The 26669-nt window shown below is 42.7% G+C and overlaps 1 protein-coding gene across 1 annotated transcript in view; it reads left to right on the top strand.

The window, feature by feature from the left end:
- The window catches only part of GPAT4 (glycerol-3-phosphate acyltransferase 4), a 38555-nt gene extending 12685 nt beyond the window's left edge, over positions 1 to 25870 (top strand). Inside the window, exons 2-13 of the mRNA XM_008143867.3 lie at positions 4732 to 5730; positions 14681 to 14750; positions 14922 to 15222; positions 16181 to 16255; positions 17510 to 17599; positions 17773 to 17866; positions 18463 to 18578; positions 19412 to 19467; positions 19942 to 20027; positions 23387 to 23515; positions 23595 to 23674; positions 25474 to 25870. Coding sequence (XP_008142089.1) covers positions 5542 to 5730; positions 14681 to 14750; positions 14922 to 15222; positions 16181 to 16255; positions 17510 to 17599; positions 17773 to 17866; positions 18463 to 18578; positions 19412 to 19467; positions 19942 to 20027; positions 23387 to 23515; positions 23595 to 23674; positions 25474 to 25582 — 1395 coding nt within the window. The 5' untranslated portion in view covers positions 4732 to 5541 and the 3' untranslated portion in view covers positions 25583 to 25870. The remainder of the gene's footprint in view (positions 1 to 4731; positions 5731 to 14680; positions 14751 to 14921; positions 15223 to 16180; positions 16256 to 17509; positions 17600 to 17772; positions 17867 to 18462; positions 18579 to 19411; positions 19468 to 19941; positions 20028 to 23386; positions 23516 to 23594; positions 23675 to 25473) is intronic.
- The last annotated feature ends 799 nt before the right edge of the window (positions 25871 to 26669 follow it).

The following is a 26669-nucleotide window of genomic DNA, read 5'->3' as shown; positions in this document are numbered from 1 at the left end:
TGCTAGGCATGTGGTAGTATTTGGCTTGTGGGTTTTGTGACATACTTTGAAATGCCTTCCCTTCTATCTAGCCCTCTTAAAGTTTGGTACCAAGAACTGAAGACAATACTCTGGGTTTCTTCTGATAATGATCTCTATATATAAAAGCCTAAGCGACCAGTGGACCGGCTGCCATGACACACACTGACCACCAGAGGGCAGAAGCTCAACACAGGAGCCACAGGGGGAGCGCTGCTCAGCTAGCTTACCGAGCAGCAGGGAGGGGTGAGGGGGGCAGGTGCAGCGGGCGGGCCGGCAGGCAGGGATGAGGAGCGGTGTGGGCTCCTCCCCGGCCGTCTGTCGCTTCGCGCATACTACATCCCCATGTCCCGGATTGCGAGAGGGTGCAGGCCAGGCTGAGGGACCCCACCGGTGCATACCATTTACTGAGACAGGCGTGCTTGGTGTGCTTTAAAAATGCATTCTTGCTGTGTAACCTAAGCATTTATTTGTAATAAAATGCCATATCTTTTTCCTTTTGAGTTGGTGTGTGGCATCTGTCTGGACACAGTCTGGTGGTCATGGTCTCCTGAAGTAGGATGTGTCACAGAGAGCTAGCTGAAAAGCATTTGATTCTGCAGTGAGGGATCACAATAGTACTGGCCTTGTGATTTGGTCAGAATTGGTTTAAATGCCCCAATTTAAGTTTGTAACTTCCCTCTGTTATTTTCTCTTCCAGGACTCTTCCTTGTTAATCATCATTGTATGAAATTATGACTTTGTGTATGCTTATTTGGTTAATACTTTTCTCTAGGCATATTTGTTCACCAAGTATCTAACAACTAACAGTGAGTGTTTGTTAAATGCATGAACTGAATCAGTCTGAGAACTGAGATACACTGGAAATTGTGGGCCTAAAAGCCCAGATTTGCCATTCAGAGTGTTGAAAAGTTTAGTTTTTAGCAATGGGCTCTGTCACATTCCTAGAATGAAGCCATCTTTCCTTTTAAAAAAGTCAGAACCAATTGGTTCTTCTGTTTTTCTCTGGACCATTTGGGCTGTTAGGGAAACTGGTCCAATGACTCAGTGATTTGGGCTGAAAGCTGTGGAAGTTAAGAGAACGAGTAAATATTCCTTAGAGTTCATGGCTTCCCCTGCCTCATGCTTAAGGAGTCATGGTTGTATTTACTTGAGACATAGTGATATCCTCTCCTAAGTGAGCAGTTACCTAGAAATTGTAGTGTGATTGGGTTCTGATGTGAGCAATTTTCTGATATTTCCAGAGATCAAAGTCTGTGTTCAGGGGGCCTTATGGCACAGTTACCTCTGCCTTTAATGACTGCTTTGCTCATCCAGCAAGAGGTTTGGAACCCTGTTTGATAACTGTAGCTTGCTTGCTTTTTCTCTACTTCTAAGAATTTATAAGAGGATTGTATAGTGTTGGCCAGATAACTTGTTTGGCTAGTTTGGCTGTTCTCTGTTCTGGAGTCTGGCACTGGTAAGTAAACAGGAACTCAGGTGGGGTGGGACAGTAAGGGGAAGTTCACTACCTCTCAGGAGGAAGAGCAGCTGGATCATGGGTCAGCAAACTCTTTTGTAAAGGATCAGATAGTAAATATTTTAGGCTTTTCAGGCCCTGGTCTCTGTCACATATTATTTTTTGTTTTTACAAGTCTTTAAAGATATAAAAACAATTCCTAGGTCATGAGCTTTATAAAAGCAGGCCATAGCCAGATTTGGCCCATAATCATATGATGATTTGCCAACCCCTGAAATAGGTGAAGAAATTAGTTGATTGCTTAAAAGTGTTTAATGTTTTGGGGACATGAACCCAGCATAATCTTTGACATTCTCAGTTGATTGTAATTCAAAGAAACTCTGGCATGGGAAAGTCAAAGTGACCCTACTTTCAGTCACCTTGGGTACATGGAACTCAAGGTAACCTTGGCCAGAGTGACAGCAGCTGTCCAGTGGGACAGGGATCTTGCTGCCTCTTTCCCATGGGAGTCCTGGGCAAGGGTGAGTGGTATGGAAGAGTGGAATGGAGGTGGGACCCTAGAATTAGGCTGGAATAGACAGCTTTAAGGAATACAGTATCTCAGACAGCATATTAACCTTTTGCACTCGGATGTCGAGTGTGACTCGACACGGTTAGCATCGGTAGCAGCTCATATGTCGAATTGTATTGAATGTATCAATAATTTGAAATATAAAAAAATCCAAATAAATAAGTTTGTATGAAAAGAAACTCCAGTTTTTTATTCTACTGCCGTGCTTTGTAAAATCTGGGGTATTAAAAAAATTAAATCCCAAGTAGAATAAAGGAATCGAGAAAAAAGCAAGCGAGTGCAAAGGGTTGATTGAGTTTCAGAAATACATCTAATTTCCTAAACCTCTGTTGGGATATAGTTAGAAATCTGGCATGTATAATCAGTTTGGCTAGTTTTTGAAAGAGCAGGTTTGTTCTTTGGATTCTGAGAAGAACACCAAATTCTGATACATGAGTCCAGATTTGCCTTGTGGTTTTTCTCTGATCACCAGAAGTTCTGTAGAGCAGGACTGGCATGAAGGAAGTGTTCATTTATTTCAGGGTAGTCTGGGAGATAGGGAGAGCATAGTGGTTAAAGAGCAGGGGCTCTAAGACAGATATACGTGTCCAAATTTCTACTCCACCACTTACTAGCTGTTTGACCCTGAGTAACTTACTTCATCCTCTAAGCCTCAGTTTCCTCACCTGTAAATAGCAGTGACGATAATAACTCCACCACAGGGTTGTTGTGAGAATTAAGTGAGCATATAGTATGCTTATTATATTAGCTCATTGTATATATAATATGCTTATTATATAGTATGCTTATTGATTAGCTTATAATATAGTATATATAATATAATATAATATATAATTATTATATTAGCTTATAATATAGTATATATAATATTAGCTTATTATATAGTATGCTTATTATATTAGCTCATTGTCCTGTCGTTAGTATTTGACAAGTGTTAGCAGTGATAATGGTAATGTGAAAGTGGAAGATGTTGAGGATCAAATGCAGGGACTAGTATTTGTGACTCGGTGCCACTGAACTATCATGTCTTTTTATCACTAGATGTGTGGGAATATAATGGGAGCAGTAATGGGTTAGGAGTCAGAAGAATTGGATCTGTGTCTACCTTGCTTGGTTTCCTAATTGGTAAAATGGAAATACGTGTTGACAGGTTGTAACATCACATGTGAAAGCTGAGTTCTATAAATGGACAAAATTTAAGGTAATTTCAGTTATCTGTTCATTCATTCTTGAACTTCTTAATATATTGAAATAGAGCCTGAAGGTAATTGGTGTGAAGCCAAAATGTTTGTAGAGGGGCTTGATAAGATGCTCCCAAGTTCAAGATTCACATTGGTAAATTGTAGTTAGGTATGAGTAATATAAAACTGGAATACTTTTGTAAGATATTTGAAATAGTGGAATTCTGAAAAGGAGTGGCTATATTAAGTGAAAGAAGCCAATTTAACAAGGCTGTGTACAGTATGATTCCAACTATATTCTGGAAAAGGCAAAACTATGGAGACAGTAAAAAGATTATTGATTGCCAGGGGTTGGGGAAGGGAAGAATGAATAATCAGAGCACAGGATTTTTAGGGCAGTGAAAATATTCTGTATGATACTGTAATGATGGATACACGTCATTATACATTTGTCCAAACCGATAGGATATACAACAAGAGTGAATTGTAATGTAAATTATGGACTTGGGTGATTATGATATATTAATCTTGGTTCATCATTTGTAACAAATGCACCTGTGTGGTGGATGTTGATAATGGGGGAGGCTGTTACATATGTGGGGGGCAAGGGATAAAAGAGAAATCTCTGTACCTCCCTCTTAATTTTGTTGTGAACTCAAAGCTGCTCTAAAAATAGTCTTAAATAAAAAAAGAATGGCCAGTATGGGGAGATAGGCTGGAGGAGTTTAATCTCAATATAGAAAATGTGACAATATCTTATGAAATTAAAACTGTATATTTTCTTTCCCCCTGAAGTTCCCTTTCTAGGAATTTATCAAGAAAATATATTTGCTTGTTCATTTTGTGTGCTAAGTCATATATGCAACATGGTTATTCATTACATTATGTATAACAGCACAAAAGTAGAAACATTGGTGTCCAACTGCAGAAAACCAGTTAACTATTCTTACAGTTAAAAACAGTATACCTGTAAAAAGTGAGGGAGCTATGTATGTGCTGATTGAACACTCTTGCATGGTATATTGAGCTAAAAACAAAACAAAAAGCAAGGTGAAGAGCAGTGTTCATAGTATGCCATCATGATGGTTGCCAGACTGGGGGCACAGAAAAGATCAGTTATGATTTACTTGTTTAAGCATAGAATAGTGGGAAGAAGACGAAGCTGATAATATGGTTGTACCTAGATAAGAACTCTAGGTAGCTGGGGGACAGGTAGGAGGGATGTTTACTTTTCACAGTATACCCTCTCTCTCTTTTCAGATGTGCCTTATATCCATAGGTTTTGTATTCAGAAAGTTTGAGTGGTCACAGATTATATGTGTGTTTTTCTCCCACATTTGTGTCTGCCACCTGTTGCTCTGCTCATTCCCTTTGACCTTGATGACTTGAGAAGCTGGCACTGACTCTAGGCTAATCCTCGAACAGACTCCCACCCCCAAAGCATATTGACGTTTGTCCTCTGGATTTGTGTGACTGACGGTGTTTCTGTTTCCACCCCCCAGCTTTGGCAGCATGTAAGCAACTTCTTGCCAAGAACCCAGGACACCGCTGAGAAAAGGGGGCCTTGGGGAGAAGACTATCCAGAGGAAACCAATGCCAGGAGCGTCTGGAATTACACTCTCCACAGGCAGCATGAGACATTCTGTGCCAGCATCTGTGTCCTGCTGGCAAAGACTGTAGCTGTCCAGGTAGGAGGGTCCTGGAAGCAGCGTGCACCAGGAGCCTCTAGAGAGGAAGAATGGGGCCAGATATGAACTCTCTACAATGAACCAATTTTCAGCTTATGAAGGAATTTTAAGTAAAACAGTTATTTAATTTCTACATATTCAAGTTCAGTAGCCTTCTGTGTGAAGTGCCAGCAGTCACCTCCCTCCACAGGAGTTATCAGGATATTTCTGGCACCACGTTGAACTCTTCTTGGTATTTCTGGCAATGACCGATCATCAGGACAGATTTATCTGCTAAATGCTCTTGGGCAGGAAAAAAGTAAAACTCTGGAAGCAGTATAAGGGTAGCAGAGCGGAGATCCCTCCCTTGCTGCTCACCGTCACAGAAAGTCAGCCTGGACTCAGATGCTCACACTGAAGATTGATCCTGCCTCATTCACCTCCAAAGCCCGTCTGTTCCGGGGAGATCGGGTGTTTTGGGGCTGCCTCCTGTGGCCCTTTTTATTATCATTCCCCTCCCATGCTCTCTATGATGTGAACTTTGGAATGGAGTTTGTTTTCCGTTGGGAACTTGCTCTCTTTCCCCGGCTGGTGCTGTCTGAGAGGACCATCTGAAGGCTGTGCTTTGTTTTTGGGGAGGAGGGCATGGCCTTGCCTGGACCCTCCACCATGTTCCTGTTGCTGCCTTTTGATAGCCTGATTGTCAACCTTCTGGGCATCTCCCTGACTGTCCTCTTCACCCTCCTCCTTGTTTTCATCATAGTCCCCGCTATTTTTGGAGTCTCCTTTGGTATTCGAAAGCTCTACATGAAAACTTTGTTAAAAATTTTTGCGGTGAGTTTTGCTGTTTACAAATGGTTGCTTCACAGAGGAGGAAAAGAGTTGTTCTTTTCGGGTTGATGGTTATCCCTATGGGATCTGAGAAAGTTGGGACAGTGGGAAGTAGCATTTTGAGTGAAAAGAATAACTAAATGTGTACTTGTGAAAGCCTTTAGCAGTCTTTCTTGTGAGGGAAGGTACTTGTATGTTCGATTCATCTCAGCAAAGGAACCTAAGTCTGCATGTTCCGTGTTTATTTCAAAGAGAATAGCTTAAAATTGAAGAAAAAATTTGCTGCCAGGTCCCACTTCCTATGTAACAGATACTGAGAGACAAAGCTGCTGCTGAAATATTCCCTCACTGATAAGTATGGGAGAGTATTTTCTCTCCTTCAAACTTTTATTTTAAATAGGTTCTTGCATTTCACACCAAAATCATTAATGAAAAGGGGCATTTGATGAATTGTTTTATTTTCTTAAAGATAGAGAAGATGGATAATAAATTCCTTAACATATGTCAGAACCTAATTAATTATACTGCTGAACCAAACTGGTCATAATGTAAAAGAAATGGGTAAGAAGTGTATGTCCTTGAAGCTGTTCTGTGCCCCAAGACTTTTACTTTTTAAATGTATTTATTGATTTTTAGAGAGAGAGAAACATCAATTTGTTGCTCCACTTATTTATGCATTCATTGGTTGATTCTTATGTGTGTGTTCTGACGGGATTGAACGTGCAACCTTGGTGTATTGAGACAACGCTCTAACTAACTGAGCTACCAGGGCAGGGCCCAAGATTTTTAATATCTATCCAAAGATTTGGTAATTTATTAGCAACACCTGTTTTCATTCATTACCAAATCTTTATGTATTTTCCACAACTGAGATCATGTATAATTTGAGAAATGCACTCATAATAGTAAAAACAATACAGTATTGTTTGTTCATATAGTATCTAATAATGGCTTACAGAATAATTTCATTCATTTTTCTTTGATGCCTTTTAATTTTGCAGTGGACAGGGTACCTACATTTTATCAATAAAGAAACAGAGACTCAGATAGTGAACTCTATGAAATGTTATATTACAGTGGGAACTTTTTTATGTATATCATTGAATATTAGGTGTTGTCTTTTGATATTTAATATTTCTATAAGTATGATTTTTTATATTTTTAAAAATTGAAGTGAAATTGACATAAAATTAACCATTTTAAGGTGAACAATTTAGTGGCATTTACTGTATTCACAGTGTTATAAAACCACCAACTCTACCTAGTTCCACAACGTTTTCATCATTCCAAAAGGAAACCTCATATTTATTAAGCAGTTGCCCCTGTTTTTTCTTCTCCCAGCTCCTGGAAACCAGGAAGGAGCCTGTTCTGTCTCTAGACTTAATCTATTTGGATATTTCATATAAATAGAATCATATAAAATCTGCTCTTTTGTGCCTGGCAGACTTCATTTATTCAGCATAAAGTTTTTGAGATTCATCCACATTGTAACATGTTTCAGTACTTTTTTAAAGGGCTGAATAATAATTTATTATATCTTTACCATAATTTGCTTATCTATTGGTGGACTGTTTCCACCTGGCTATCGTCAATAGTGCTGCTATGTATACATGAACTTGTTTGAAACCTGTTTTCAGTAATACGATTTTTTAGCACGACTTACGGTCTCCTGGGTTATTAAGTTCCTTGCTGCTCAGGAAGAGGTATGGAGACCAGCAGCATGAGTATCACCTAAGAGCTGGTTAGAAATGGAGGGCTCAGGCCCACTCCAGACCTACTGTATTATATTTTGCATTTCATTGAGATCCAGGTGCTTCATATGCACATTAAAGTTTGAGAAGTGGTAATCTACTCAGTCTTTGGACTAGTTACTAATGTATAGTGTTTGTTTTAATAAGCCAGGAAATCTCATTTTCTTAAATTTCAATCCAAGAAAATCTTCAGTAGAGCCTAGGGTTCATGTGGAACATGTAACTTAACTACCCATGCCGTTTTGCCACTGTGGAAAAACCATACATCAGTATAGAATCAGTAGAACAGCTCATAAACTTTTAGAAGACAACCCATGATTAGCTTTTATTCAAGTTTATAAGCAAGTGACTAATTGACAGCTCTATGGAAATCCTTATTTTTTTAAACATAGAAATAGAAATTATCAGCCTATCTTTTGTAGTAGCTAAAATTTTTTAACTTGGATTACTTGGGTGGGACAAAGGCCTAGAACACATGTATATTCATTTTGAAAATATTTTCCCAATATTAATATTTTAAAGTTCATAGCCAGGTGAATCCTTCTTATTGTGGCTATATTTTTAAATGTACATTCTTGTGACCTTTAAGGTAGATTATAATTAACAAAGGAAATTTTATTAAGTATATATTGTTGGGTTAATCCATAGGACAGGTAATTTTATGCCATCAGATACTCTGCTGACCACATCTTGAAAATCACTGGTTTGGCACACAGTGATTTAGAAATGATAATGGAAATAATGTGTGTATGTATGTACCCATTTTTTACCTCAAGATTTAGAATTTCAAGAACTATATTTTCACCTCTTATTTTCAAGAGGTGGTATCAGGCATTCAACGGGCCCTATGGCTCCTGTTGAGCATCATCGGTATCAGTATTTGGTGACAAGGTAGAGTAAGGGGTAGGCTAGGAAGAACTGGTATGTAATAAAGGTTACTGCTCTGAGTTGATCTTAACGGACAGTAAGAACTTAATGCTATTTTTTTTTTATCAGCAGTAGTATTAGATATAAGTTGGATTTGGCCAAACTGGTTTTAGATCATGGAAAGCATACATCTGTATACCATGTATACATGTAAAATACACCTATACTGTGCGTGTTTTTTTAATAGAGGAGAGATCTTTATTTAGCCTCTTCTGAGCTTTCTTCCAGCTGCAAAGTTATATATATACCAACCCTCCTACATATAACTTGATATATATAACTTTGCTGCTGGAAGAAATCTCAAAGACCATCTTAATTCTGTGGGTCTCTCTCACTCAACATACGTCTGAATCACCTGAGAAAGCATTTTAAAAGTACTTACTTGGGAGCACTATAATCTCCCCAGAGATTCTGATTTAATTGGTCTAGGTGGGCATTTTTAAAAGCTTCCCAAGTGATTCTAGGATCTGCCATCAAAAGATGGAGTCTGGTTGATTTCCTCTTGAATGGAGATCTGCCTTATGACTTGTTTCTCACACATAGAATGTGGTGTATGTGATGCTGTGTGGCATGTGAGATTAGGTTAGAAAAGTCATTGTAACTGCTGTCTGACTTCTGGGATGCTTTCCCCTGGAACCCAGATGCCATTATTGTGAGGCAGCGCAGGCCAAGTGTAGTTGTTCCAGCTCCCAGCCCCAGAGGGGCTCTGACAACCAGTATCAATGCCACATGCAGAAATGAGCAAGCCTAGGAGGGTCCAGCCCTCAGCCTTTGAGCCACCCAGCTGATGCCACACTCTGCAATTTGCAGATTCCTGAGCAAATGGATAATGGTAGTGTTTTCAGCCACTGAGGTGTGGGTTGCTTTGTTATGTAGCAATAGATAATCAGACAGATAATATAATATTAAAGACTTTTAAACATTTTTTTCATGTTCTCCAGCTTACAACACCTTAAAATTTTTTTACATTACCTTTCAGTCTTTGGCAATACACATTCATATTTTATGGTTGTGTTAATAGCATGTACATAAAATTTTGTATCTATGTTTTCTTTTTATCAGCCATTTTTTCACTGTACTAGATAATCTTCATAAAGATTATTAAAAGTGGATATCTAATAGTCCATATTCCTGTGCATTTGGTGGAACTGAATAAGCCCTGGCTTAATAACTAGTTTATGATTAGTTCCTTTTTCTGTGTAAAAGAACCTTAGTATGATACCTGCCAAGGAAGGAAAATAGAATATGGATGGGTCAGTGTCTTTTCTGTACCCTCTCCTGGAAGACTTAGCTCAGTCCTATTAATGCTGGGTCATGGAAAATCTTCATGTGCAGAGGGCAGTATGTTAAATGTTTTAGTTTTCTTATAGTGTTTGTGCTTCATATTTGCCCTCAAGACAGTCATGGTATTATTTGGGGTAGAATTTCTAGGAGTGGACTTTCCACTAAGTTGAGAATGATTTGGGCAGGAGGAGAGAAGAAAGCCTGGTTATAAAGGAGAAAGATGATGAAAACAAATGGCCTGAATTTTCTTGCCTGACATGGAAAGGGTTGATCAGGTCAGGTTAGAGAAGATGGGAGAGTTTTAATCTGATCAACACTAAACTCCAAGGTGGAATTGATTGGTGGGGAGACATAGGAACCATGAGGAAATGGAATAGACTGTACAGGTAGTGGGATGGGCAAGAGATTCTAAATCCAGGGCTTTTCCTACCAGCTCCTAAATTTGACCTAAGTCATCAGACTTTCCAGTCGGCTTCCTCATCTAGAGAATGGGAGTAGTAATACCAACTTCACATGATTATAAGTGAAAAAGGTCATTTTAGTCAGATATGTCCTCCCTGCCCCAGTGAGAAGAGTGATTTTAACATAACCTTGAGTCGCTTAGAAGACGAAATCAAGGAGAATATGATAGTGATGGGGTAGGTGACTGGAAGTAGTTTTAGGTTTTATTTCAGGTTTATCTTTTCATATGGATCTTGATGAAAAGAAATAACTGGGAGTTGGTTGGTTAAATGCAGCCTTATTGACTGCCTACTAAGTGCAAGACACTCTATCAGATTCTGCTGGAGTTGCAAATACGGGTAGGTTCTGGCTCCTGCCCTCAAGGTATTTATAGTCAGAACGACAAATATATATGCATGCATAACTGATTCATAATGTGATGCCAGCTAAAATACACAGACCACGATGTACTCTGCAGGAATTGGGTAGATAACATTTCACATAAGATGTTGGCATTTGAACTCGATCTTAAAAAGCCAAAATCATTCTAGACGTACAGATGAGAAAGTAGTCTTTTTTAGAGACAGTGCATAGTTCTGTAGAGCAAAAACGTTGGGTGCATGGAGGGAATGAGGTAGACTATAAAGCTGACTATTTCCTTAGGCATTGAGAAGCTATTGAATGTATATATATATATATATATTTTTTTTTTTTTTAAGACTTTCTTACTGATTTTTACAGAGAGGAAGGGAGAGGGAGAGAAAGAGAAAAACATCAATGTGAAAGTGAAACATTCATCGGCTACCTCCTGAAGACACCCTACTGGGGATTAATCCTGGGCATATGCCCTGACCGAGCATTGAACTGGCAACCTTTTGGTGCATGGGACAATGCCCAACCAACTGAGCCACACTGGCCAGGGCAATTAAAGGGTTTGGGGCAAGGAAGTGACACAGACTGGCAGCATATGTTCAGATAGGTTGGAGGAAGGGAAGAGCAATTAAAAAGCTGTTGTGCATTAGTAGTGTAGGCAAGAGAAAGATTGGAGTGGCATGACACAAGAGGCAGCTGGGAAAGACAGCCTCAGGGGAGCATTGGTAGGAGTTGGTGACAGATGGGAAGCCTGAAAGCTTGGGTGACAGAGGGATAGTGATCCCAGTACCACAGGAGAGTGGAGGGAGGGTGCACACTGGGGCTTGAAAGGAGGTGTGTTGCCTTTAATTCTCAACCTGGTTGGACTTGGTGTGGAGAAGACCAGCGGGTGATTGGAATTGTGAGGTTGGCACTTTGGTGCAGTCAAGATTCGTAGATTTGGCAGTTTACTTAAAGGTTATAGCTGAAGCAGGGAGAGAAAAGAGTTGTTAAAAGATGTAGCCTTTGCTTGGGACTTAGAAGTATGGAGGATGGGAACTGGATTTTTTAAGGTCTGAGTCTTTGGGTATATCTAGTTAGTTCATGGGCAAATGCAATGGAAGCTGACTGAAAAGGAGGGGAAGGTTTCTGCTGAGATTAGTGTGGCTAAGACTGTTAGACCTTACTCGTGTGATTAGTTCCTAAATTAGTTCCTAATAGAATGAATGCCCAACAGAAGTGCACCATCGAACCATCTGAACGTCTAAGGGCAGGGTCTGCATTTCACCTGCCAAGGTCTGCGTTGGGTTTAATGTCACCTAAGAGTGCAGCATTGTTAATGTCCTTAAATGGTTTCTGTCTGCTGGAAGCTGAAAAGGGATAATTTAGCAGTCTGATACTGACAATGTAGTAAATGACATCTCACAGGGGAAGAGAGGGCTTGATAGGGAAACTAACTGTGAATCTAGGATTCTCAGTTTTATTCTGGATATCTGAACACTGTACTTTTTAAAGTGACAGCGCAGAGACGACAGTTGTGTAGTTGTCAGGTGTTGCTTCATTCAATCCTCTGTGCCAGGGTGAAGTAGTCTAGCCATTCCTTTACAGGCTGTTCTGAGCTAATAACCGGGTTCCTGCCATCTTCCCCTACTCTTGTGACTGGACAGATCTTTCCTAAAAAGAAGCATTTTGTAATGTACAAAGCAGGAGGGCAAGGGGATGTTTATGACAGAGCTAGGAGACATAGAATCTCATTGAAGGCAGTCCCTTTCCAATGAACAAAAACCACAGCCATCTTAAATTTTGCATAGTGAAGCAGTACTCACAGACATAAATTCGAATGCTCAGGAGGCCTGAGCTCATGTATTACCTGCCTGTTGCATCCTGATCTGAGTATCAGAATTATCAGTACAGAACCAATTCTGATTGTGTACTTTTATTTGTGCTTGCAGTACAAATACAGATCTTGGCTAAAATGGAAAGCCCTTTAAACTCTAGTTGAGTGACCTCTCTGTATGCCAGGCTTGTAAACTTCTTACTCCTTATTCACCTCTTCCCTAGATGGAATCCCCAGATGAAATTCACCTTCCTCCATCTTAAGAGTTATATTTTCTTCTAGAAAAGGTCATCTATGCATAGAGCCAGAAGACATCAATGGCTAAATATCTGAAATACAGAAAATGGGTTAGGAAAGTTTTCTTGGCATTGACCTGTCTTTGAGTGGGTGACTCTGTAAGCCATCTGTTTTTTTTAGACAGTGGAGTTTGAAGAAATTTCCAGATGAGGTCAGATCACTGATTAAACTTGTGTCCTGCTTTTGGCTCTGCTAGACCATGCAGAGCAATCTTGCTAATACTTCAGGCTCTGCCAGAAAAATCCACACCAAATGCTTTGGGCCATGTGGATTTTGCTGTGTCATGGAATGAGAGGGTTCATTCCCACCTTGCATAACTGGAAACAGAAGTTTGAAAGACACTTTTTAAGATATCTGTTCCATTTCTTTGATCACCATGGACATAACTTTCTATTTGATGACAAGGTATTCCTGTAGGTAATAAGTGAGCTAATGTTTTCACCTCTCATTTCATAGTGGGAGAGACCTGGCCTCTGACTCTTTTTCTTTAGTTAAAAGGATTTTAATGAAGGCTGGCCGGTGTGGCTCGGTGGTTCAGTGTTGACCTATAAACCAGGAGGTTAGGGTTCAGTTCCCCGTCAGGGCAAATGCCCAGGCTGTGGGCTCAATCCCCAGTAGGGGGCATGGAGGAGGCAGCCAATCAGTGATTGTCTCTCATTGATGTTTCTATCTCTCCCTCTCCTTTCCTCTCTGAAATCAATAAAAATATTTAAAAAAATATATTTTAATGAAGGAATAGAGGCTCCAGGAAGAGCCTCTTTTTTCTAGATCTCTTCCAGAGTCGATTATTATTTTAGTAATGAGGACAATTAGGGTATTATGCAGTTGCCCAAGTTCTGCCATGTACATAATTTCATTTGTCTAAGGGGTGGGGAACATCTGGCCCACGGGCCATAGAAAGACCTGATAAATCATTTGGGTCTGCCACTGCCTAGGCATTAGGGATAGCTAATTAAATGTTTGACCAAATGCAGCAGGCTAATTTTTAAGTTGATAATTTTGTATGGCCTGCGAATGATATTATAAATATCCAAATGGCCCTTGGCAGAAAAAAGGTTCCCCATCCCTGGTCTAAATGATCTTGTGATGAAGGATGTTGACGTGCTCTCATTCTCTTCTGTAGATAGAAAAGACCAACTTTCAGAGTGTTGGAATGGGTGATGTAAGGGACATATGTGTCAAATATTTTAAATTTCAAAATAGTGGTCTTCTTTCTTAACACTTTTTTTGATTTTTAACCATGAGCCACTCTTAGGACTTTCTATGTTAAGTGGGGTTCTCCTGTTAAAAGTTTACTCAGAGGGTGAACGGACAGTCTAGACATATAGATTACTTAAATCCATTTGTCTACTTGAAAACTAAAATTGTTGCTTTCTTGGAATAATTTGGGAGGTAGGCAGCATCCGGTGCCAGGCAATAACTTTAAAAATGCTTGATTTTAACAGACTGTCCAACCTGAGAGAGAAGGCAGGGCGGTGGGGTGGTTAGAGATCAACCAAAGGACTTGTATGCATGCATATTAGCATAACCAATGGACACAGACACTGGGGCAGTGGGGGCTTGTCCTGGGGGGTGGGAGTGGCGGGGGTGGGGGTCAATTGGGGAAAAAGGAGACATATGTAATACTTTAAACAATAAAAAAATTATAATGAAAAAAAAGATGCTTTTACAAAAAAAAGGTAAAAGTAAAAAAAAAAAATCTTGATTTTGCTGTTTGTGAATAGCTACTATTTGGCAGTAAAGAGAATGTGTGAGGTCCACGTACAGTCAGCTAGGGAGTTCCTTAAGGAACCTGAGACAGACAGGTAGGCAGTGAGAAGCTAGACACTTACCCAGGCCTCTTGGTCTACAGCTCTCTCCTGTAGGTAGCTTAACTCTTGGTCTTAGTTATCAAGCAGGAGGCCTGCTCTAGGAGGAGAGCTTAGAGTTTACTTTCACAATGGGTGCTTTCTTGGCTACAGTCCGATCTCAGGTGACAGGACTTGAGGCTTTCACAGAATGGCAATGGGGGTGTTCCCTGAAAGAAAGGATTTTATTCTTAATTGTTCCCATTTTCCCTCTGCAGTGGGCGACCTTGAGAATGGAGAGAGGAGCCAAAGAGAAGAACCACCAACTCTACAAGCCCTACACCAATGGTAAGACTGGGTCTTGGTCCTTATCCTAAAAGCTCCCTTTGAAATATGTTCCTGGGTGCTTGAATCCCACACAGACTCTTCACTAAGTCAGAGGTGGGCTGTGTACTCTGAGCATCTTGAACATGCTTTCTTCTCCCAGCACACTGCTTGACGGGGTGTTCTCTTTTGCAGGAATTATTGCAAAAGATCCCACTTCACTAGAAGAAGAGATCAAAGAAATTCGTCGAAGTGGTAGCAGTAAGGCTCTGGATAATACTCCAGAGTTTGAGCTCTCTGACATTTTCTACTTTTGCCGGAAAGGAATGGAGACCATTATGGATGATGAGGTGACAAAGAGATTCTCAGCGGAGGAGTTGGAGTCCTGGAACCTGCTGAGCAGAACCAATTACAACTTCCAGTACATCAGCCTCCGGCTCACTATCCTATGGGGCTTAGGAGTGCTGATTCGGTATTGCTTCCTCCTGCCTCTCAGGTGAGAGCAGGGCCCGAGGGGGCACCAAAGGACCTGAGTTGCTGCTGCCTAAGCCCCATGCATGATCTGCTTACCTTTGTCTCCCTGCTTTATTTTCCCATTTTAGAAAGGATAGCAGGATTCTTTCATTGGCCAGTCCCTCTGACCCTTGGAAGGGTACTGGTAATCATCCTTTTAAGACCCTGATTTTCTGCGTATCAGATAGAAATAGTTAGGTTTCTAAAGACCAGTTGCTTGTCTAGGTGGACGAAACACAGGGAAGGGAACATGATGTTCTCTCTGGCCACTCCTCCCTGGGCAGGGCTAACTCTTTCCTCTAGTACAGAGGCAATATTGATCTCGGTCTCTCTGTACCGTGTGCTTTGCCAGATGCTGGTACCTTCAGGCTCTACTTCCTATTGCTTCACAGAGAAGCTGTGCTTCTGCACCTTAAAGCCAAAGGGAAGGGTAAGACAGCAGGACAGCAGATGCCTGCGGGCAGAACAGCCAACCAATGTTAGGATTTGCCATCATTCTGGCAGCCTGAAGCCTGAGGAAATAGTGTCAGCTCAGAGCCAAATCCATAGTCGCTATCAGTTTTGAATCAAAATGATCTCTGGTTCTGATAGGCCTGCTCAAGTTTCTATATAGAACTTGAGTCTAGGTCAGGGGTGGGGAGCCCTTTTTCTGCCAAGGGTGATTTAGAACATCATTTGTGGGCCATACAAAATTATCAGCTTAAAAATTAGCCTGCTATATTGGGTCAAACATTTAATGAACTCACCCCTAATGCCTTGACAGGGCCAGACCAAATGACTTATCAGGTCTTCACGGCCTGCGGGCCGGATGTTCCCCACCTCTGTCCTAGGTGATCGGGTCTTGGGGGTGGTTTCATGATGCCGCTTTCATTTCCCACATTCAGTTCTATATATGGTGCGAGGATTTGTTTACTGTGTTTTAATTTGTCTTCTCATTACAGGATCGCTCTCGCTTTCACAGGGATTAGCCTTCTGGTGGTGGGCACAACTGTGGTGGGATACTTGCCGAATGGGAGGTGAGTAGAATGAGTGAGTGCCCAGGCTGAGGGGTGGTTAGTTCTGGAACGTGGCTACAATAATGAAGGCCAGGCTACTTCTCTGGGTGCAGCCAGGCCACAGAATCTTAGGTGGATGAAATAACCCAACGATAACAATGGCATCAGCACTATAGTCTTTTTTTTTTTTTTTTTTACCAATCTTGCCCTCTAACCCTCACACTCTTCCCATTTAAAGACAAAGGAGAGAAACCACAAATTGTAGAGTCCAGTGTTAGCAAGTTTTACAACATGTCGTTTACCTTTAAGCATTCTACTGTGTTAATAAATTGGTAAGAGAATAAGAAATGTAGATAGGACTTCTTTGTTCTCTGAAGGAAAATTTTGCTTTTTCTGGGAAATTTTGGAGCAGATAAGCCTCTCCTCTGCCCAGGCTGGGTAGGAGGTTGGACTCTGGCCTTTCTTTGCCTCTAGGTGTTGACTGGGAAGGAAAGGAATCTAGTAGACTCATCTGTGCAGGAAATTCTAGGGCTATGAATTCTAAACCCTTTACTTAGGTGAATTTAACAATTCTCATCATGCTTTGTCTCCTTATATATGGGCATAAAGATGCTAATAAATTATAGGGTTTTACCATATACACTAATACAGAATATTTTGCAGTCATAAAGGACTGTAGGCTGTGATAGTTAAATGCCAGGGTTCTTGTCCCAGCATTAAGAAGGGTTCAGCAATCTGGAGAAAGGTTGTGCGTAGATTCAATAAGGAGTCCAAAGACGAAAGATATTTTTGAGAGGCATTGGGGGTCAGAGGAGCTTCGGCTAAAGGAGCTAAAGACTTCTCCTTGACTCAGGACCTGTGGTTTTTATTAACACAATTTGTCCTAAAACAAGGTGGAGATAATACACTTCAAAGGGTAGGGTTTCAAAGGGTAGGGTTTACAGAAGCATTGTCAGATTGGGGAATAGCCTACAGCTGTTCAGGTGTTTGGCCAACAGGAGGCAATAACATGTAGATTAAGATGCCCTGAGCTGTCTGGCAGCAAATGATTATCCTATTCAGGTTTGGGGGAGATGCTTTTTAACCACTCCAACAGATGATTACATATGTGGCTCAGCCCTTATTGAGCCCCCAAGCTTCATCAACCTTTTGATGAAACTCTTGTAATTACGACATGCTGGAATTGGTTCCCGGCATTTAAGTTGTTGGAGTCAGTAACTTTTCCTGTCTTCTGACATGTAAAAGAAAAACAAAATCTTTGTCCTGTTGTTGCAGGTTTAAGGAGTTCCTGAGTAAACACGTTCACTTAATGTGTTACCGGATCTGCGTGCGAGCCCTGACAGCCATCATCACATACCACGACAGGTGAGTGGTACATACAGAGGGAAAGTGGTGCTGGCAAAACACAACCCAACTACAACCAGCCAACCAGAGCTCTTCTGAGCTTTCAGTTAGAGTTAGTGAAGCTGAGGTGAGGGATGAGTTCCAAATGAATTGTTTCACATGAATTTGTATTGCTTTGCATACATTCTAAACAGGAAAAACAGGCCTAGAAACGGTGGCATCTGTGTGGCCAATCATACCTCTCCTATTGACGTCATCATTTTAGCCAGTGATGGCTATTATGCCATGGTAAGACTTCTTTCGTTTGCTTTCTTGGGGTAGGCTTCTTACTTTAGAGACTGGTCAGGTCTGGGAGGCTTCTGGACCCCTCACTAAAGCTCTTTCTTAAGGGTATGAGCAAGTAAACATGTTTTATGTACGGGCTCCGGTTTAGATTTTTGCCTTTTTTTCTGTGGCTTCTAAGAATCCTTGGGACTTTGATAGCAGATATTCTGAGCAGAGTGACTGAAAATGTGGCTGGAGGTTAGGCATGGAAGCGGGGGAAGAGAGGGAGGGAGGATTTGAACGTACTGGGTGCCAGGGCATTGGAGAATCTGTCCAGGGGGCACTTTACACAAGTGTCATTCAGCTTCATTATTTCATTTTAGGATTTTCAACTGTGTTTTGAATTACACATCTCTGGTATCACTGATTAAAAAGAGAAATGTAAGATTCAGGGAGTCTAATAGTGGTTTCTGAATAGTAAGAAACCTGTGGTTATCAATAAAATGTTAGAGTGTGAGAGGTTGGTGTGGTTATCTTGTGGGATCTGGGGCTTTCTCCACAGAGTGGGGGATTTGTGTGGGGATGGCTTCACTACCAGTTATTTCTTTGTCTGAGATTAGGTGGGTCAAGTGCACGGAGGACTCATGGGTGTGATTCAGAGAGCCATGGTGAAGGCCTGCCCTCATGTCTGGTTTGAGCGGTCTGAGGTGAAAGATCGCCACCTGGTGGCTAAAAGGTAAATCAACAACATGCTATCGTTCTATATGACCAGTTACAGAGAAAATAAGCATTTTAGAGGTAGTTATCCCTCCACAGTAGAATTATGGTGTCTTCTACACTGAGTCTATACTGCTTTCATAATAAAAATATTTTTTCTAAAACATGAAATATAAAAATATATACAAACCCTAATATTATTTACCGATAGTAATGTTTCTAAACCTAATTTCTTGCACCCCTTGTAACAAACAACATATGCTATTTGAAATCTCAAAATGAATTATTACAAATAAAAAAAAACTTAAAGCAATGCAACAAAGTGCTGCCCTGTTTCAAGCTTGAAAAAAGGGTTAATCTGGTGCAAGTAATGGCGGAAGCTTTGCAGTAAATTGAGAGGAATCCAGACCCAACTGAGACCATCTTTTATAAGGACAAATGAACCTGCCACTAAAGTCCCTTTGCTGCCTCTCAGGGACAGGGTGTAAAGCCAGGTGGATGCAGGCCCAGCTTAGCAAGGCTGGTACAAGTTCTATAGCAGCTGTTTATTAAGGGTGCTCTTTGCAAGGCCCCATAGCAGGTGTCCCGAGTCTGCTCAATGTCCTCTGTATACAAACTTTAACACTTAATGGAATAATTGTATGAATTAAATAGTAGACATCTCATTATCCCTGTCCTTATGAGTTTTATCTGTGAGATTTAGATTTGGGGTTTATGAAATATAGGGTCATGTTTGTTCACTTGTTTTTATGCGGCATCTAGTGTCACATCTATGTAGGGTATTCATAAATGCATTCTGGTGATAATGGACTAAGGCTTTCTGACCCTCTGTTTTATTTTTCTCTTCTAAAGACTGACTGAGCACGTGCAGGATAAAAGCAAACTACCTATCCTCATCTTCCCAGAGGGTAAGAAGCCGTTGATCACCACCGAGGGCTGCTGTGGGGGAGGCCGTGCAGGATGGGGACGCCGGTGTTGCCTCAGCACCAAGTTCCTCAGCCTTTGTTGGGGTTATCTGTTTTCAAGAATAATGTTAGGTCCTTTTAGATTGGTTGTGGGACTAAAAACTTAGAAATTTAGAATTTGGACCAAGTGTGATAGTGTGAACTTTCAATGCAGGAATCCCTTCTGTAGTATTGTCTTCAGCTTCCTGCAGAGTTCTTACTGAGACCTGCCAAGTCTGCAGGCGTCTTTGGCCTTTTATCCAGGCTGGTGTGTGCTCATCAAGGACTGGTCCTGTTATAAGAGAATAGGAAGTGAATGAGTATGTTGCTCATCTCTCTTAAGTATTCATTCATAAGCTGAGGAGAGGACAGATTTATCCTGTTTGAAGAGTCATTAGAACTGTTAGAAAAAGCATTTTATTCTCTCTTGCATTTTAGGAACCTGCATCAATAATACATCTGTGATGATGTTCAAAAAGGGAAGTTTTGAAATTGGAGCCACGGTTTACCCTGTTGCTATCAAGGTACAAGACCTCTGAGGGTGCATGTGGTCATTGTGGCGCTGCCAGGAACAGGATGCAGCCGGAGGAGATGGAGGAAGGCGCTGGTGGCACCATCAGCGGGTTGATCTTCTCCGGCAGAGCAACCTGGGCTGGGCTGTGTGGGTCGAGTGCTTAGGAGAATTTGGCCTTGTTCACAACCTGTTAGAAGGGACTGGGAGTCTTGGAATGTGGAGCAGCCAGATTCCAGCCCACGCCTCCCGCCCCCAGCAGATTCAGGAAGTGGGGAACACTTTATAAACTTCGTGTATTTCCCCCATTATTACCTGTCTTCATAAACCTAGCTGGGCTGGAAGGTGTTCCACCTGAAGCGGTGGCTTACTGCAGGGAGTGGGGGTGCTGACCAATAGATTGGTGTGCTTGGTGGAGAGACGAAGGTGCGAGGGCGCAGGGCGGCTCATCTGTGTTTATAAGGTGAAGTGGATCTTACGGGCCTGTCTAGTCTGTCCCCCACCTTTTAGGAACTGGTACCTCTAATTGTTCAAACTCACCCAGAGAGATGGGACTCAGTTTCCCTTTTTCTCCTTCCCTCTCCTTCCCCTTCACATTCTTCTGATTTTATAAATACACAGTATTCTTTCTAAAAGTTTGCTGTTACATTATTCTGAGAAACACAGGCTGTTGTTAACATGTTTAAAGTATTTAGGTTGAAATCAGGGTAAAACAGTGAGGAAATTAGAATTTAGTCTCCATACTTTGGCAAGGGTCTGTCTATTGTCTGCAGAGCATTCTGTGAAAATACGGTTTCTTATCTTCATCTTGCCTGCACAGCTGGTGCAGTGGGGGAAGAGGGGCTCCTCTTGCAAATGCTTACAGGTGGGTGAAGCACCAGGGCAGGGATGGCCGATGAAGAGTGGCTGCAGGGCAGCGGATCCGTGGGTCAGGGCTGCTCGAGAGATTTGTGGGGGTGCAGTGTCTGCTGTGGGTGCAGGACTGGAGAGTGGCGTTTGCTCTGCTTGCATGCCATCTGCATTTTAGTGTGCTGAGAACGCAGTGCTTCCCCATACGTGTTTATTAAAAACAAACCAAAGGAAACATGTACTACTCTTTGTAATACTTTAAACAATAAAAAAATACATACATACATACATACATACATACCAAAATAAAAATAAAAAAACCACTGGCCCTAACCGGTTTGGTTCAGTGGATAGAGCGTCAGCCTGCGGACTGAAGGGTCCCAGGTTCGATTCCAGTCAAGGGCATGTACCTTGGTTGCGGGCACATCCCCAGTTGGGAGTGTGCAGGAGGCAGCTGATCGATGTTTCTCTCTCATCAATGTTTCTAACTCTCTGTCCCTCTCCCTTCCTCTCTCTAAAAAAAAAAAAATCAATAAAATATATTTAAAAAAACCCACAAATCACTGGACAGAAGCCTTCAATGCTCGCTGAACAACATTGGTCCTTGGATCTCAGCTGCATTAGCTCACCTGGAGGGACTGAAAATGCAGGTGCCGGGCTTGTGCTTCTGACTTGTTCCTGGGCATTGCTGATGCTGCCGGTCAGGAGCCACACTGTGCACCCTGCTCTGGAGCGGTGGTTTTAGCCAGTTTTGGAACTTAGACCCTTGGGGCAGTTATGACTCCTCTCTAAAAGAAAAGGCATGTGAATTTTACATAACATTTCATTCCATTCACAAATTAAAGTCCACATAAGATTAAGAACTCTGCTCCACAGATACTTTTCTAGTTTTGTGAAGTTTGCATTAATCAAACCTGGATAACCTTAGCAATTTCAAGACTCTTACTACACTTCCACCAAAATTGTCATTATCTGATTTTGAGCAGTTCATTGCTGTTTTGAGCTTTTTGCCTTCTTTTTCTCCCTATAGGGTCTGCCCAGCATGGAATAGAGAATCAGCGCTAAGCGAAGGACTCACACACACTGACACATACCACATTTTTTAATCTATACAGTAATAGTTAGTGCTTTACAAAACACGACAGCACTCTTCAAATCACATACATCTGTTTAAAACTCATTCTTCTCTCTGGTTTCCTTTTGGTATAATGTGAAGTCATTAAGCCTTCTGTAGTTATATCTAAATTTCTTATTTTCTGTAATTAAACCTAAATGTCTTCATTTCAGTACTCGAGTTCTCAACTAGGCATAATTATCCAATTTCTATTCTATTGAGAATCACACAATTTAGGCTTGAAAGGCCTAAGAGATCATATAGGTCAGACTGAGCCCATGCCCTGAGTACAGGGTTCCCCAGCAGAGCCTCCTGCCTGTGTTCCTTCCGCAGCTCTTCCCGGCAGGGGCGCTGTCCACCTGCTGGCAGCTTGGTTGTGTGGCTTCACTCTTGAAATTCCACCTCCTCCTATTTTTCCACTCTCTGTCCTCCGTCTTTGCTTTATAGTCACACAAAGCCAGTCTCGTGTCTTGTCTGTGATAGACTTTCAAACATCTGATACCAGTCCCATGCCGCTTTGTTCGGGCATTCTCCTCAGGCTCAGATCCTTTTGTTGCTTCTGTAACTCGCTCCAGGACCCCTCCCACCAGGCTTACTGGCCACTTACATTATTCTGTTTGGTGAGAATGAGGGTCACAGCATTGGCCTCATTTCCCACAAAATCCTGTGGAATCCCAGCCTTTGCCTCCATTAGAGTCGTTGGCAAATGAAAGTATCTTACAAGCCCGCCTCCTGGTGGGAAGTGCAGCATCTCGGGCGGACCTGTATTGTCGCTGTGCGTCCGCTCACTCAGGAGCACTGACGGTCAATCAGAGCAGAGCCTCCTGCTCACACAGATAGCTAGCTTTGCTAGTGCATAATTGCAGAAGCTATCGTAAGCTTTCTAATTGTTTTCTCTTGGGTCAAAGGCACTAGAAATGGTATTTAAAACTTGGTAGTTATGTGGGAAAATACCATTATTTGGGGGAGATATATGTATTTATGAGTGAATAGCATGAGGAGGTAGGGTTTATAAGAAGGGAAGAGGGTCGATGTGGCAAGTGTGGTGAAATTTTGGTAATGATTAAATCTAGGGAATGGGTATATATGGGAGTATATTATCCTAGTCTCTGTTTTTAGATATGCTTGAAAACTTAAATATTAGAGTATATGCGCCAATAAGTGAGCAAGATGTGAAACTAATCAAAGGGGGAGGACACTGGTCTGAGGAAAGCTGTTAGGGGTATCCTCCCTGGGAATCTATAGCAGTCTTTTGGGTTAGTCAGGGGGGTTAATGTTTCTAGAGGTCAGAATTGCCGGGAGTAGCATTACTTCAGAGGTGTTTGTGGAGGGCCTAGAATCAGCTTTCTAATACTGACACTGCCCCAGGGATGCATTCATTGTCAGAACTGCTGTCCACTGTTTTTCAGTATGACCCTCAGTTCGGTGATGCCTTCTGGAACAGCAGCAAGTATGGGATGGTGACGTACCTGCTGAGAATGATGACCAGCTGGGCCATCGTCTGCAGTGTTTGGTACCTGCCTCCCATGACCAGAGAGGTAGGTACCCCCGCTGCAGAGGTCTTCACTTAGCTCTGTGTGAGCCTGGGCTCAGTGGGTCTCGTTCACTTTCTTACAGACAGATGAAGATGCCGTCCAGTTTGCAAATAGGGTGAAATCCGCCATAGCCAGGCAGGGAGGACTCGTGGACCTGCTGTGGTGAGTCTATATGATTGTATCAGCTGGGTCTGAGAGAATGTCAATTTCTGAAGGAAATGCTAAATTGTTGACCTCATTTACGAAGACTCCTCCCCTCTCTGGTGTGGAGAATGAAGCTCACCAGCCCTGGGGCATGAGCAGTTTGACTGCTCTCTCCCTCTGTTACCCTGATCTCGGGGGACTGGAGCCTGGGATGCTTGGACTAAAGCAGTGGGTTGTAGCTCTGGGGTTGGTACCAGTCTACCAGGGCACCAAGCAGTCTTGTCCCTTCAGGTGGGGGAGCCCTGATGCTGATCTAGAAACCTCATAGGAGTACTAGGCTCTCTGATCTCATATATTTGGCAAAATTGGATCATCCTTAGAAAGGCAAAAGTTTCCATTTTTGCATTTAGTGTGTTACCTACTAGAGCAGGAATTGGCAAGCTTTTTCTGTAGCGTCAGTAAATGTGTTCGACTTTGTGGACCATTAAGCTGCAGCTGCTTAATCCCGTCATTGTGGCACGAAAGCCACCAGAGTCGACACATAAACAAATGAGCGTGTGTGTTCCAGGAAAACGTCGTTTATAAGAACAGGTGTCAGGCTGTGTTTGGCCTGTGATCATAGTTTGCAGACCCTTACACTGGATATGAGGTAGTTATACTCCAATAACAGGAGAGTGACGGGTGAGTGCTGGCTCAGGGAAACCATTCTGGCATCTTAGGATCCCCGAGGTTAAGTGCAGGGCTCTGGAGAACGTTTTTGGAGTGGACATATGGGAAAAGTGTGGAAATTCAAATTTGTGGGTGCTCCGTGTGATCTTACTTCATCCTCAGAGGGGCTCCGTGAAGTATGGAAATGGTTGCTCCCATTTTTCAGATGACAGACGGAAACTCAGAGAGATTAAGTAACCAGTGTTCAAAGTCACAGAATAAACACGGGGGCCAGATTTTGAACTCAGGTCTGACAGGCTTGTAGAGCCAGAATGCTCATGCACTGCTCACGGTCCCTCTCCAGGCTGGGGAAAGACAAGGTGGCTGCCTTTGAAAGGACGCCTTTGCTACCGATGTGAGGGCGGAGCGATGTCAGGTCTTCGTGTAAGGTCTGTCCAGTGATGAGGCTTCGTCAGAGACTTCCACCACTGCTGCTCTGTAACTCAAGAAAAGGGTGGGTGGGGACTGAACGGGGGCATGGATTCTCTTTAGTCATCGAAGACGTGATAATTCTAGGGTGTAGGTGAAGAGTTGAGGTGACATGGGGTGGGAGTGGGACTTTAAAGAAGCATAGTGGGGAATGCATTATTTGGGGATGTGAGGAAGTGCTGGGATTCCCCATGGTACTGCCCTGAGCACAGAAGGAAGAACGAGGTATTTCCCCTGCATTTGTCGTTTGCATGAATTTGGGGAGTCCTTGGATCTGAACTTTACAGATTTTATTTCACACATCCATTTTATCGATTTATTGTAAGTCTCAATGTTTCTAAAGCTTGGTTCACTTTCCATAATGCCAGAATACCTCCTTTGTCTTTTTTAAGGTGAGGATGACTGTTGGAGTAGAAAGAACTTTAAACTCCTTGGTAGGTTTAAGCAATGACAGTACCTTGAACATGAGTGGTGAATTCTGGCCCCAGGCAGGAGTGAGTTTTGAGGTAGAAAGGGTGGATTGCACAGTCCAGGGCTGGTTTCTGAGCTCACCCTGATGAGAGGCCGTGGGGGACCTTTGTTTCTGCAGGGGTGTCTTGGTTCTGGGCAGCATAGGGCAGTGGCTGTGGTGCAGGGTGGGCAGGAAGCTTCGTCCTTACATGCAGCCTTCCTCTCCCCAGGGATGGTGGTCTGAAGAGGGAGAAGGTGAAGGATGCTTTCAAAGAGGAGCAGCAGAAGCTGTACAGCAAGATGATCGTTGGGAACCACGAGGACAGGAGCCGGTCTTGAGCCCACACCTCGCGCTGGCCGGAGCCACCGTGCCCGAATCCTGGCACTCCTGATGGGAGCCAGCTGGAGTCTTTGCCGCCGCCCCCACTGCTGCATTCCTTCCAGGCTCGGGTCTTCGGGCTGCTCTGGATCCTGGCGCCAGCTTCTTCAGAGCCGCAGGCCCCCGGGCTTGCCCTCTGAAGCGAGTGCTACTGGGTGTTGCCACCCAGGACGAGAGGCCTTCTTGTTTCTTTTACACTTAAGTCCATTGGAGGAATGAATGCCATTAAAGTCAGCCCTCCACCTGTGCACACGCGGGGCTGAGTGTTGGGGAAGATTCGGCCACATTCCCATGCTGGGCCGGTAGGACACCCACATGCCAGGGACGTGGCTGGGGGAAGGGCCACCCACTCGTGAGGAGAGGCACTGCAAGGCAGTGTGGCCAGCCAGCCCCAACATCGCCCCAGCCTTGGGGCTTTGCAGACTCGATAAAAGAAAACTGTTGTCTGCAGGGGCTTTCCGCTAAATGAAGTTTTAAATTCTCATGCAATCACCAAAGGGCATGGGAAGAGGCAAGATGGACCAGTGACTAGTGTGTGGTGGGAACCAAGAGTCATTTCACGTTCAAACTCCAGTGCTCACCCCAAACTCCCATGTGACTTGCTCTTTGTTAACACGTGCCTCAGTTTTCCCATCTGTAACCTGGATCGGGAGGGGAGGGGTGGTGATACCTACCTCACAGGGTTGTTGTGGGGATTGAAGTGCTACTGTGCGTGAAGGATAATGGAGCTCAGTGTTACAAGTCCAGGACCCTGAGATGTGGCAGGACAAGGGCAGAGCTTAGCGCTGCTGCCCAGGCTTCGGAGTTGTTTTGTGAGTAAATAAAATTGTCTTTGACGGTGAATGAATAGAGGGGATTTTCCCTTCATTCTTTCTCCCCTAGATGTAACCCTAAGCAACACGTTTCTTAACAAAGTTACAGAACCCGGAACCCGGGGCTGGCGGGTGTAAGCTTGACTTCTGGTCTGAGGAATAGCATTGTTTAACGGCTTCTGCTGTGCTCTTTGAAAGCATATCAGATGTTTGTTTGCATTTCTCCCTGGCTAAC

The sequence above is a fragment of the Eptesicus fuscus genome, chromosome 8 (assembly GCF_027574615.1).
Source record: "Eptesicus fuscus isolate TK198812 chromosome 8, DD_ASM_mEF_20220401, whole genome shotgun sequence".
Taxonomy (NCBI): Eukaryota; Metazoa; Chordata; class Mammalia; order Chiroptera; family Vespertilionidae; genus Eptesicus; species Eptesicus fuscus.
Note: the sequence above shows the minus strand (reverse complement) of the source record. Positions and strands in the feature narration are given on the sequence as shown.